Source organism: Felis catus, chromosome D3 (genome assembly GCF_018350175.1).
Source record: "Felis catus isolate Fca126 chromosome D3, F.catus_Fca126_mat1.0, whole genome shotgun sequence".
Lineage (NCBI taxonomy): Eukaryota > Metazoa > Chordata > Mammalia > Carnivora > Felidae > Felis > Felis catus.
The window spans coordinates 22,062,894-22,075,346 of record NC_058379.1 but is presented as its reverse complement, the minus strand read 5'-3'; the positions used below and the strand labels follow the sequence as shown (position 1 = coordinate 22,075,346).

The following is a 12,453-nucleotide window of genomic DNA, read 5'->3' as shown; positions in this document are numbered from 1 at the left end:
CTTAGAAAGTAGAGCTGGAGACTGGCTCATGCTTTGGATGTGGGGAGACAGGGCATGGGAGCGAGGGAGGCAAGGGAAGGCAGCAAGAATGACCCCAGCGTTCTTGGCCTGAACTACTAAGTGAACACATTTCTTCACTCAGTAGAGTTGACGAAGTGCCCACAGTGTACCAGGTGCTATATAGGCTGCTGGGAAGTGAGCAGATGGGGCACCTGTTCTCATGAGGGGGGAGGGAAGGATAGGACTGTGTACATCAGATGGTTCTGGCTCCTTTAGAAAGCCAGCTGAGGCACAGAGGGAGAAAGGCACACAGGTCAGAGAGGAAGCAGGGGGGCAGCCAGAGGTCTCTGGTTCCACTCCATGTGGCAGGTGGAGGAATCATGACACCTGACTTGTTTTATGGGGTCCCCCTGGGTACAGCAGAGAGTGAAGCCCGAAGAGGCTTTGTGCCACCCACTGTGGCCTGGTGAGGGGGAGGGATGGATTCTAGATGCATTTGCTAAGAATTAGAGGGGGAACACAAGAAAGAGGGCCAGGGAGGACTCCAGAGAATTTGGTGTGAGCAGCTGTTAAGACTAGATCATTGTGGGGTGCCTGGGTGGCTCAGTTGGTTAAGCCCCCGACTTTGGCTCAGGTCATGATCTCGCAGTTCGTGAGTTCAAGTCCCACATCGGGCTCTGTGCTGACAGCTCAGAGCCTGGAGCCTGCTTCAGATTGTGTCTCCCTCTCTCTCTGCCCCTCCCCTGCTAATTCTCTCTCTCTCTCTCTCTCTCTCAAAAATAAACATTAAAAAAAAAAAAGACTCTAGCATTGGCCTGCAGGAAGCCATGACACAGAGTTCCAGGGCCAGCCCCTTGGGGGTCACGTCCCTGAGTTTGCCAGTGGGGTAGGCTTTAGGGCATGTGGGGCCCTGACTATAGGCGACAAGGAGTGGTTGGCAGGTTTGGCCTGTGCTTCTGAGACTAGAAAGGAAGTGAGTGCCACTTACAGTGACAGGAGACAATGAGAGATGCAGGCGGGCATGTCAGGAGCTCTGGTCAGTCCAAACAGCCATCTGAGTGGAGGTGTCCAGCGGGCAGCCGGGCTGCGAGGCAGGAGCCTGAGGCCATGATACAGTGACAAGGTGCCCTAGGAAGTGAGAAGCCTGGGAGAGGCTGAGCCCAAGCAGCCTGAGACCAAAAGAGCCACAGAAATGAGGAAAAACAAACAAGGGGAAGTTGATGGGGGTGTCCTGGCAGGTGGGACAGCCATCAGGGGCACCCTGGTGTCTGTGAGAGGAAGGTGGAGGTTCTGGGGGCCCCATGTGGGTGTGCACAGCTGGCTGCACTGCCCTCCAGGCCCAGGGCAGGACACGGACATGGACTCCCATGACAGAGCATGCTGGCTAGGAGGGAGGCTGGGTCCAACTCTGCCCCTCAGCTGAAATGGCTTCCCCAGCCTGGGCCTCCTGTGTAACATGGCACACCGGTAGAGGCTCCCCTTTGCAGGCAAGTGGGGACGCTAACTAGAAAGTGGGCACAGAAGCCTTCGGGAGAGCATCCTACTTCACTTCCTAGCCCTCGGCACAGCCTGTCACAGGTGCGTCCTTGAGGCCAGGCTTTGTCATCACCCCATTTCATAGCCCGAGTCCAGCATAGAGATGCCTCAGCCCTCTTCTCTCGACCACAGCAAGGCCAGGACAGCCACCCAAGCTGGTCCCACTGCCACACCCTTGCTCTTCCACTCAGAGCACCATCCTTCCCAGCGGCTGCTATGGGTTTGTGGCCCGTAGAGGAGCAGCCAGGCCTGCTCCCAGGGCCATGGAGCCGTTCATGCCGAGCACAGGGCAGGCTGTCCCTGCCGGCTGGTTGGGGGGCAGGCCTGGGCCCATGTCAGCAGACACTCATGTCCTGTGGGTCTGGTCTCAGGTGAGCCACCACCCACCATCAGCCGCCCACTACGTGTTCTCCAAGCATGGCTGGAGCCTCTGGCAGGAGATCACCATCTCCAGCAAGTTCCGGGGAAAATACCTCTCCATCATGCCGCTAGGTGAGCTAGAGCCCTGTGCTCTCCCAGGACAGAAAGACATTCTGGATAAGGGGGAGGGTTTTGCCAACCCAGAAGTCATCTCGGGCCTCTAGGAGTGACATTAGTCTCTCTGCAAGTCTGCTCCCCACCTCCCCAAGCTTCCTGGATGCCTCCCTGGCCTATGTCCTGTCCCCAGTCTACATGAATACTGCTTCTACTTGTCAGGACCCTGGGACTGTGGGCAGGCAGGCTGGCTGGGGCCTAGCATGACAAGCCCCGACCTCTGACCCTGTATCTGGCCTCCAGGTGCCATCCACTTAGAATTCCAGGCCAGTGGGAATCACTACGTGTGGAGGAAGAGCACCTCGACTGTGCATAACATCATCGTGGGCAAGCTCTGGATCGACCAGGTCAGGGGGTGCCCTCAGGGAGGGGGTGTGTGGCCCAGAGTTGGGCCGCTGACCACTACCCTCACTCACTAGACAGGGGATATCGAGATTGTGAACCATAAGACCAAGGACCGGTGCCAGCTGAAGTTCTTGCCCTACAGCTACTTCTCCAAAGAGGTCGCCCGGAAGGTAAGCAAGGCTGCCCCTCAGGGTCCCAGGGGTCCGGAGCGGGGGGAAGTGCAGGCCTATGCCAGAGTGCCACTGTCCACAGGTAACAGGAGTGGTGAGTGACAGCCAAGGCAAAGCCCACTACGTGCTGTCAGGTTCGTGGGATGAACAGATGGAGTGCGCCAAGATCATGCAAAGCAGCCCCAGCAGCCCCGGCTCGGATGGGAAGCAGAAGACAGTGTACCAGACGCTGCCAGCTAAGCTGCTGTGGAAGAAGTACCCGTTGCCGTGAGTGGGGCTGCAGGGCTGGCGAAGAGCACAGGGGGTGGGGGAGACGGAGGCAGGGGACCCTGCTCGGCCAGACAAGAAGTGAGCGGCGGGCCCTGGGGTTGGGAAGATTCTGTCCGCATGGAGGCAGAGACCTTGTTGTGTGCCTGGCATCCCAGGGTGGGAGCCAGACACCCAACTGTAAGTAAGCGTGACAGTCTCGGGTGGTAGCGAGTCCTATGCAGAGACCTTAAGCAGACTGATAAGCACAGAGTCCCCACATTCCAAGGAATGAAAACCAAATGTGAAAATAAGTACAAGAAATAGAAAACTATAAAAAGCGGTACAGCAGATTCCAAAGAGCACAAAACAGAAACTCTACAAAGGAAAAATTAAGTAACTGAATCTGAGAACTCCATTGGGAAGGCTTAACGGAATCCATCAACTGAACCCAGGTCAGAAGAAATAAACACTTCAGACAGACAAAGCCTGGTAAAGACAAGAAGCTAACGGAGAAAGCTTACCACCTCGTGACCCGGAGTGAGTCCCTGGAGCAGCATCACCAGCAGCCCAGGAGCCCGTAAGAGTGCAGAGTGTCAGGAAGATCCCCAGGGCAGCTGTGTGCCTGTCACGTTGGAGAGCAGGGTCTAACATCCTTCTAGTTAGAGTCCGGAAGGAAAGGGACCATATCTGAAGAGCAAACATCAGAGAATTTTCCACACCAAATCCACACAGTGGAACTGTTGACACTAAATCAAAGAGGAAATATTAAGCAGCCAGATTTGAAGAAGACATGTATTACTTTCTGAGGGACAGACAGACAGCTCTGTCCTCCTCAGCAATAGTGGAAGCTTGAAGACAGTCAAACAACATCTTCCACGTGCAGGAAGACTCCCCGCCAGCCTAGAATCCTACACCCAGCAAGAACACCTTTACAAAATGAAACTGAAATAGGCACTTTCAGACTATGACTGAAACTCCTTTCGCCACCAGCAGGCCTGTATTAAAGGATATGCCTCCTGCAGAAGGAAAGTGATCCCCGAGGGAAGATCTGAGATGTATGAATGAAGAACAAAAACTATGTGAACCTAAGTCAACAGTAAATAAGAGCAGCGATGTCTTGTGGGGTTTAGAATCTAAACAAAAAAATACAACTGTGTGATCGCATAAGTAGGAAGAGGGAAACTTCTCAAAGGCCTTTCTGTTACCCAAGGAGGGCAAGATGCACATGAACTTTTGGCTGTGTGAAGTACGCATATTGTAATTCCTACAATAACCACTAAAATAATGTTTACTTGGAATCCAGAAGGAAAAGAATGAAAGAAAAATGGAAAGGAGAGAGAAATAGTTAAATAGTGGAGATAAATTTCCCAGAATAAAACCACAGAGATGGGAGACCTTGGGTTGCAGAGTTAGTAGAATTTCAGAGAGAAGAGAGAAAGAAAAACTTTCACCTCGACCACACTATAGTGAAATTTAAGAATACCAAGGAGAAAATTCTCATAGCTCCCAGAAAGAAGTACAAGAAGATTGCAGTCAAGGATGAAGAATCAGATTGACATCAGATCTTTCTTTAAAAAAATGTTTTTATTATTTTTTGAGAGAGACAGAGCATGAGCAGGGGAAGGGTGGAGAGAGAGACACACAGAATCCAAAACAGGCTCCAGGCTCTGAGCTGTCAGCACAGAGCTCGACGTGGGACTCAAACCCACAAACTGTGAGATCATGACCTGAGCTGAAGTCAGACATGTATTACTTTCTGTGAAGTACACATGTGAAGTACTTCCTACATTTGTAATTCCTACAATAACCACTAAAATAACGTCTAATTGGAATCCCAGAAGGAAAAGAATGAAAGAAAAATGGAAAGGAGAAATAGTTAGACCCTGTTCTCCAACTGAGCACCTGGGAGCCCTGACATCAGATCTTTCAATAACCAATATTTGGAGTAATATTTTCAAGGTAATGAAGATGAAAAAATTAAGAGGTTAGGATTTGTAACCAACCAAGCTATCATTTAAATATGACGACATAAAAAAAAAAGTCATCAAGCAAACAGCCTCAGAAGGTTTGCCACACAAAACGCACAATAAAAAAGGTATTAGACATAGTACTTTAAAAGGGGGAGAAAAAAGTCCAGGTGTTGCCGCAACAGACACATGAAGTAAAAGCTGTGGTTTTTTTTTTAACAATTACTAAGACCAAAGAAAAAGAGAAAATATTCCCATAATAATCCAGAACTTAAGATGTAGATAATGTTGACATGACAGGGTTTGAGGAGAATTGAAAAGGAGGCTGAGGGATATGAAGGAATGCTGAGTTCTTATTGGAAGGAAGAGACAAATATAAGATGTTTCAAATAGTAAGAAAAGACTAAAAAGAAAAAGTACAAATAAGAACAGTAAATCAACACAGTGGGAATAGGCCCAAGCATAACAAATATAAATAGATGACACTCACCAGTCAAAAAACAAAATACTGATTGAGTGGATTTTTAAAATCCAGATACATGCATCTTCTAAGAGATGTCAAAGACAAAAATGTGCAAAGGTTGAAAGTAAAAGATTGACATATCATGGAAACACTCACCAAAAAAGCTACAATAACTATCTTCAAATCAGACAAAATAGACTTTAATAAGAAAAAGACATTATTAGGGATGGAAGAGTTGCTGCATGATAAAAGTCTGAGTTCTTCAAGAAGATCTAAGAGTTCCATTATGCAGGCAATGAAACAGCTTCAAAAATATACAAGCATGAATTGATAGTAAAGGGAGAAATTGATAAATCCATCACTGTGGTGGGAGACAGAGAGATTTCAATACACCCCTCTCGTTTGTTGATCGGTCGGCAGTGGGGGAGCCAACAAGGGTCTGCAGGAGATCAAAACAACACAGGATGCCAACATACTTGCAGGTGCAACAATCAGAGAACATACTTTTTACCCTAGTAGACCTGGAGTGTAGGCAAAAGTCAATCATGTACTGAACCCTAAAGAAAGACTCAACAAAATCATAGGTAGTGTACAGACCACATCTATGATAAGACGGTAAGTCAGAAGTTATGAACAAGGTGACAAAAAGCCCCACAGTGTTTGGAAAAAGTCTCCACATGTTTGGAAAAACTTGTTACGCTGCTAAATAATGCATGGGTAAAATAATAAATTAGAATGGGAATTCTAAAATACCTATAATTGAGAATGAAGAGATATCAAAACTGGCTGGATGTAACAAAGGCAACGCCGCAAAGGAAATGGATTGCCTTAAATGGGCACGTAAGTGCATTAATTTTGAGACTTTCTTTTCTGAGTTTCTAATTGAAGAAATTAAAGAAAGTTCAACATACAAAATCAAAGAAAGAAGAAAACAGACTTTAAAAATAAGAGCAGAGGGGTGCCTGGGTGGCTCAGTCAGTTAAGCATCTGACTTCAGCTCAGGTCATGATCTCACGGTTCGCGAGTTCGAGCCCCACGTCGGGCTCTGTGTTGACAACTCAAAGCCTGAAGCCTGCTTCAGATTCTGTGTCTCCCTCTCTCTCTCACCCTCCCCTGTTCACACTCTGTCTCTCTCTCTCAAAAATAAACATTAAATTTTTTTTTAAAATAAGAGCAGAGATTAATGAAATAGAAAAAAATAAAATAGAGTTTAAAAAGCCAAAATTTGATTCTTTGGGGGAAAAAAACTGACAGAAAACTACTGGCAAGACTGATGAAGAGAGAGTATAGAAATAAATATTTTTTTTTAATTTTTTTAACGTTTTTATTTTTATTTTTGGGACAGAGAGAGACAGAGCATGAACGGGGGAGGGGCAGAGAGAGAGGGAGACACAGAATCGGAAACAGGCTCTAGGCTCTGAGCCATCAGCCCAGAGCCTGACGCGGGGCTCGAACTCCCGGACCGCGAGATCGTGACCTGGCTGAAGTCGGATGCTTAACCGACTGCGCCACCCAGGCGCCCCATAAATATTATTTTTTAATGTTTATTTATTTTTGAGAAAGAGAACATGAGCAGGGGAGGGGCAGAGAGAGAGGGGGAGAGAGGATCTGAAGTGGGCTCCGCAGTGCTAGAGCCTGATGCAGAGCTCAAACTCATGAACCGTGCAATCATGACCTGAGTTGAAATCGGATACTTAACCTACTGAGCCACCCAGGTGCTCCTAGAAATAAATATTAAAAAAGACTTTAATAAGACATATAAAGTACAAAGAGATCATTAAAATTCAGAAGCACAAATAAAAAAATAAGAACTGAGTCTAGAAGAAATAAAAAGCCATGAGTAGTCCTATAATAATTAAAGAAACTGAAGCAGTAATTTAAAAATCCCCACAAGGAAAACACAAAGCCCAGATAATTCTGGAGGTGAATTCTACCAAGTTTTCCAGAAATATATTATCCTAGTATTGTATAAAAATCTTCCAGATCAAAGGAAAAGAAGAAATGTTCCCCCTTTCTTATACTGTGAGGCCAGGATAACACTGATGTTGAACTAAGCAAGAAGAGTAGTAAGAAAATTAAAGTTCTGCCCTATTTCACTCATGAATATATCAGCAAAATTCCAAAACAAGACATCAAAAAAATCCAATCCAACAATGTATAAAAAAGAAAACAGTCCTGTTGAGTTAATCCTAGGCATGCAAGGATGATTTTATATTAGAAAATCTATAAATTAATTCATCACATTAACAAATCTCATTAAGAAAAAAATGTTTTTTTATTTTAAAAAGGGGCACCTGTGTGGCTCAGTTGGTCAGATGTCCGACTCTTGATTTTGGCTCAGGTCATGATCTCACAGTCATGAGATCAACCCCCACATCGGCCTCCACACTGAGTGTGGAGCCTGCTTAAGATTCTCTCTCTCTCTTTGGGCGCCTGGGTGGCTCAGATGGTTAAGTGTCTGACTTTGGCAGGTCATGATCTAATGGTTCATGAGTTCGTGCTTTATGTCAGGCTCTGTTCTGACAGCTCAGAGCCTAGAGCCTGCTTCAGATTCTGTCTCCCTCTCTCTCTGCCCCTCCCCCACTCACACTTTGTGTTTCTCTTTCTCAAAAATAAACATTGAAAAATAAAATTAAAAAAATATATATTCTCTATCCCTCTTCCTCTGCCCCTCCCTGGGCTCATTCTCATTCTCTCTCTCTCTCTCTCTCTCAAAAAAAAAAAAAAAAAAAAAAAAATCTCCGTAGATTCAGAAAAAGCATTTTAGGTATCTTAGTATAAGGTTAATATGCAAAAGTCAATTGCATTTCTATACACTAAAAGAAAACAACTAGAAAATACAATTTAAGAGAAGACAATTATAGGGGCACCTGGGTGGCTCAGTTGGTTGGGTATCCAACTTCAGCTTGGGTCATGATCTCACAGTTTGTGAGTTCGAGCCCCGTGTCAGGCTCTGTAATGACAGGTCAGAGCCTGGAGCCTGCTTTGGATTCTGTGTCTCCCTCTCTCTCTCTGCCCCTCCCTTGCTTGTGCTCTCTCTCTCTCTCTCAAAAATAAACATTAAAAAATTTTTTTAAAAAAGAGAAGATAATTATATCAGAGAACATCAAGGACCTTGTAATGAATCTTATATTCAAGATCTCTTTAGGGAAAATTATAAAACTTTACTGAGATATCAAAAAAGAGCTAAATCAATAGATAAAGATACAGTGTTCATAAATAGAAAGACTTAGTATTACAAAGACATCAGTATCTAAAGAGTAGATCAAACAAAATCACAATGGTGATTTTCACTGCTTGATATTATCATTTTTTAATTTATACTTAAGAATAAAGGGCCAGAACATTTCTAAACAAGAACAACAGAGAAATAAGGACTAGCCCTACTAGACATCAAGACTTACTTTGAAACTGGAATAGAACAGTGAGCCTGGAAACGGACCCATGGATGTATGTATCTTTGGTGTATAACAAAAGTAACATGGCATCGTGTGGAAAGATGGCACTGTTCACTGAAGGAGGTTGGGGAGATTGTTACCCTTATGTAAAAAGATTAACTGAATCTCTCCCTTACATTGTAACAGAAATTGACTCAAGGCAAAGGTCTTACAAAAAGTATTAAGCTTAACTTGCTGTTAAGCAAGAGGTTAAACTCTAAGGGAAAATATAGATGAATATCTTTTAGACCTTAAGGAAATACATCTTAAGACACAGAACAGTACTTATGCATTCAACTATATTAAAATATTTTTTTCATTAAATTTTGCTTCAACAACGTGGATGGAACTAAAGTGTATTATGCTAAGTGAAATTAGTCAGAGAAAGACAAATATCATATGACTTCACTCATATGTGGAATTTAAGATACAAAATAGATAAACATAAGGGAAGGGAAGCAAAAATAATATAAAAACAGGGAGGGGGACAAACCATAAGAGACTCTTAAATACAGAGAACAAACTGAGGGTTGCTGGAGGGGTTGTTGGTGGGGGGATGGGCTAAATGGGCAAGAGGCATTAAGGAAGACACTTGTTGGGGTGAGCAGTGGGTGTTATATGTAGGGGATGAATCCCAGGATTCTACTCCTGAAATCATTGCACTATATGCTAACTAACTTGGATATAAATTTTTAAAAAATAAATAATAAAATAAATAATTTAAAAAAAAAGAAACTTTGCTTGTTAAAAGACAGTCTAAAGAAAGTGAATATATATGGGGCACCTGGGTGGCTCAGTCAGGCATCCTGACTTCAGCTCAGGCCATGATCTCACAACTCATGAGTTCAAGCCCTGCGTCAGGCTCTGTTCTGACAGCTCAGAGCCTGGAGCCTGCTTCAGATTCTGTGTCTCCCTCTCTCTTTGCCTCTCTCCCACTCACAGTCTGTCTCTCTCTCAAAAATAAATAAACATTAAAAAAAATTTTTTTAAAGTGAATATATAAACTTGCAGAAGAGAATCATAATACTTAACACCCAACAAAAGATCAGTATGGAGATACATAAAGAGTATTTGACCACAATTAAAAACAATAATTAAAAAAATCAAGAACACCTAACCCATGAATAAGACAAAAACATCCAGCGGAAAAAGTGCGAGTCACAAGCAAGAATTTCACTTGAGAAGAAATACGTATGACCAGTCATCATAGGACTGGTTATCAACATCGTTGGTAATTAGGGAAATTCAAATCAAAACCACAGTGAGACCATTTTACCTTTATTTAATTAGAAAAAAAAAATCTGACAGTATCAAGTGTTGAAGATGATACAGATCCACAATATCTCTTATGCATCACTAGCGGGAATGTGAATTGGTGCCACCATGTTGGAAAGCAGGTTGGCCTTACCTCCTAAAGAAGAACATCACAGACTCTATAGCCCAGCAATTCCACTTCTAGGTATATACACAAGAGAAATTCCTGCAAATGTACAATAGGAAACATGCATAAGATTACTCCAAAGCAAAAACTTTAAACAACCCAGATTTATTGAATGAATAACGGGGGTATTAGTCACAGGAGGGAATATTACACAGTAGTTGAAATTAACAAACAACAGAAACATGCAACAATACAAATTTTAGCAATGTAATATTAAGGGGAAAAAAGTCCCACAAGGTTACATATACCATGGAATTCTTTTTATACAGTTAAAAACAAGTATGTATGTACGTATATGTAAATAAACACACACATACACACATACATGCCCAATTAAGACTATTTAAAGATGCAATAAAATTACATTAAATGGTAAGCAAGGGACTGATGAACCCAGGAGTCTTGTAGATGGCTACCTGAGAAGAAGATGGATTGATGAGTTTTCCATATGATTATATGTAGGTTTTGTCAGGATTCTACCTTTTGTCTAGAGGGTTTTCTGGTGGCAGAGTTGCATTAATACAAGCAGACCATGCAAGGACCAATAAAAAGAGGGTGTCATGTAGCAAGGATCATGTTTAATCCAAAGCTGTGCACTTGAGGTCCAAAAAAGGAGAACAACAACAAAAAAAAAACAAAAACAAAAACTGAAATAAGACATATTTAAATCCAACATATCAGTAATTACATTAAGTACTCCCATTATAAGTGTAAGATTTCAGATAAGTTTTAAAAATCCAAATATATGTGATTTACAAGAGATACATCTAAGTAAGAAAGTAAAGAAAGACTGGAATAACAGAATACAAAAAGAGATGTCCATAGATACAACAAACAAAAGCTACTGTAGCTAGATTAATGTCACAAAAACAGATTTTAAAACAAAAGGTAAGACGAGAGGTAAGGGACATAATGATAAAGGTTCAATTCACTAGGAAGATGAGTTTTAAGTTTGAATGTATCCTGTACCTAAAAACAGAGCCTCAAAATATTTACAGCAAAAGCTGGTAGAACTATAAGGAGAAATGGATTGATTTACAATGGATTAACTACAAGAGATGACATTTTAATATACCTCTCTTAGTAATGGCTAGAAATAAAAAAAAAAAAATGAAAAGAGTTTGAACCATAGAATGTACTGGACAGTTGTAGAACACACTGAACAACTGCAGGAAACACATTCTCTTCAGGCACACCTGGAGCATCTGCAAAAAACTGGCCATTTACTGGGCCTTTCAGCAAATTTTAAAGAACTGAGATTATACGGGCATACTGTCTGACTCCATGGCAATTATACTAGAAATAAAGATGACTAAAAAAAAAAAACCCAGATGTTTATAAACTCAAGAAATATGCTTCCAAACTAATCCACAAATCAAAGAACATACACTGATATTAGATACTAGAAAATATAACTGCATGATAAAGTAATACATATAAAAACCGTGAGATTCATCTAATGCAGTACTTGGAGTGCAATGCGTAACCTAAAATGTGTATACTCGAAAAGAACAGCTGAAAAAATCATGAGCTAATAAGCAACGATCTCATGAAGTTAGAAAAAGAACAGCAAAATAAACCCCAACAAAGCAGGAGAGGATAAAAGCAAACTCAGTGAAGCAGAAAAACCTAAAATAGAATCAACAGTTTCATCTTCAACCAATGAAGGAAGGGAACGGACAAACCTCTGCCATGACTGTTTGGAATGGAGGGAAGGCATGTATAACCCACATCACAAATGCAAAAGAGGACGTCGCCATGTCACAGATATTAAAGCAGTAGTAAATGAGGGGATGGTGAAACAACGTCACGCTGATCTACTTGAAAAACTGATAGAAATACGCAAATGCCCAGAGAAGCAGAAGGTAGCAAAACTGATGCGGGTCGGTGGAGCCAGTACACAAGGTGTGAGGAGGAAAGACACCTCCTCGTGGTGGTGGACACGGGGACCCTGGGGGCAGCGGGGTGGGGGAGGCCGTGTGGAGCCCTCACACAGCCATGCCGTGCCGCCGCAGGGAGAACGCGGAGAACATGTACTACTTCTCGGAGCTGGCCCTGACCCTCAACGAGCACGAGGAGGGCGTGGCGCCCACGGACAGCCGCCTGCGGCCAGACCAGCGGCTGATGGAGAAGGGGCACTGGGACGAGGCCAACACGGAGAAGCAGCGGCTGGAGGAGAAGCAGCGCGTGTCGCGGCGCCGGCGGCTGGAGGCCTGCTCACGGGGCTGTGGCACGGAGGAAGGTGAGGCTGGGCGGGGAGGCGGTGAGAGAAGGTACCCTGGGTATGGGGAGCGGGTTCCCACAAGAAAGG

General features: G+C 43.5%; 1 protein-coding gene across 3 annotated transcripts in view; it reads left to right on the top strand.

Moving 5' to 3' along the window:
• Positions 1 to 12,453, top strand: part of OSBP2 (oxysterol binding protein 2) — a 179,969-nt gene that overhangs the window by 165,782 nt on the left and 1,734 nt on the right. For all 3 annotated transcript variants that reach the window (XM_019814768.3, XM_019814769.3, XM_023241575.2), the window contains 5 exons: positions 1,908 to 2,028; positions 2,314 to 2,417; positions 2,490 to 2,585; positions 2,668 to 2,852; positions 12,158 to 12,384. In XM_019814768.3, coding sequence (XP_019670327.1) covers positions 1,908 to 2,028; positions 2,314 to 2,417; positions 2,490 to 2,585; positions 2,668 to 2,852; positions 12,158 to 12,384 — 733 coding nt within the window. The remainder of the gene's footprint in view (positions 1 to 1,907; positions 2,029 to 2,313; positions 2,418 to 2,489; positions 2,586 to 2,667; positions 2,853 to 12,157; positions 12,385 to 12,453) is intronic.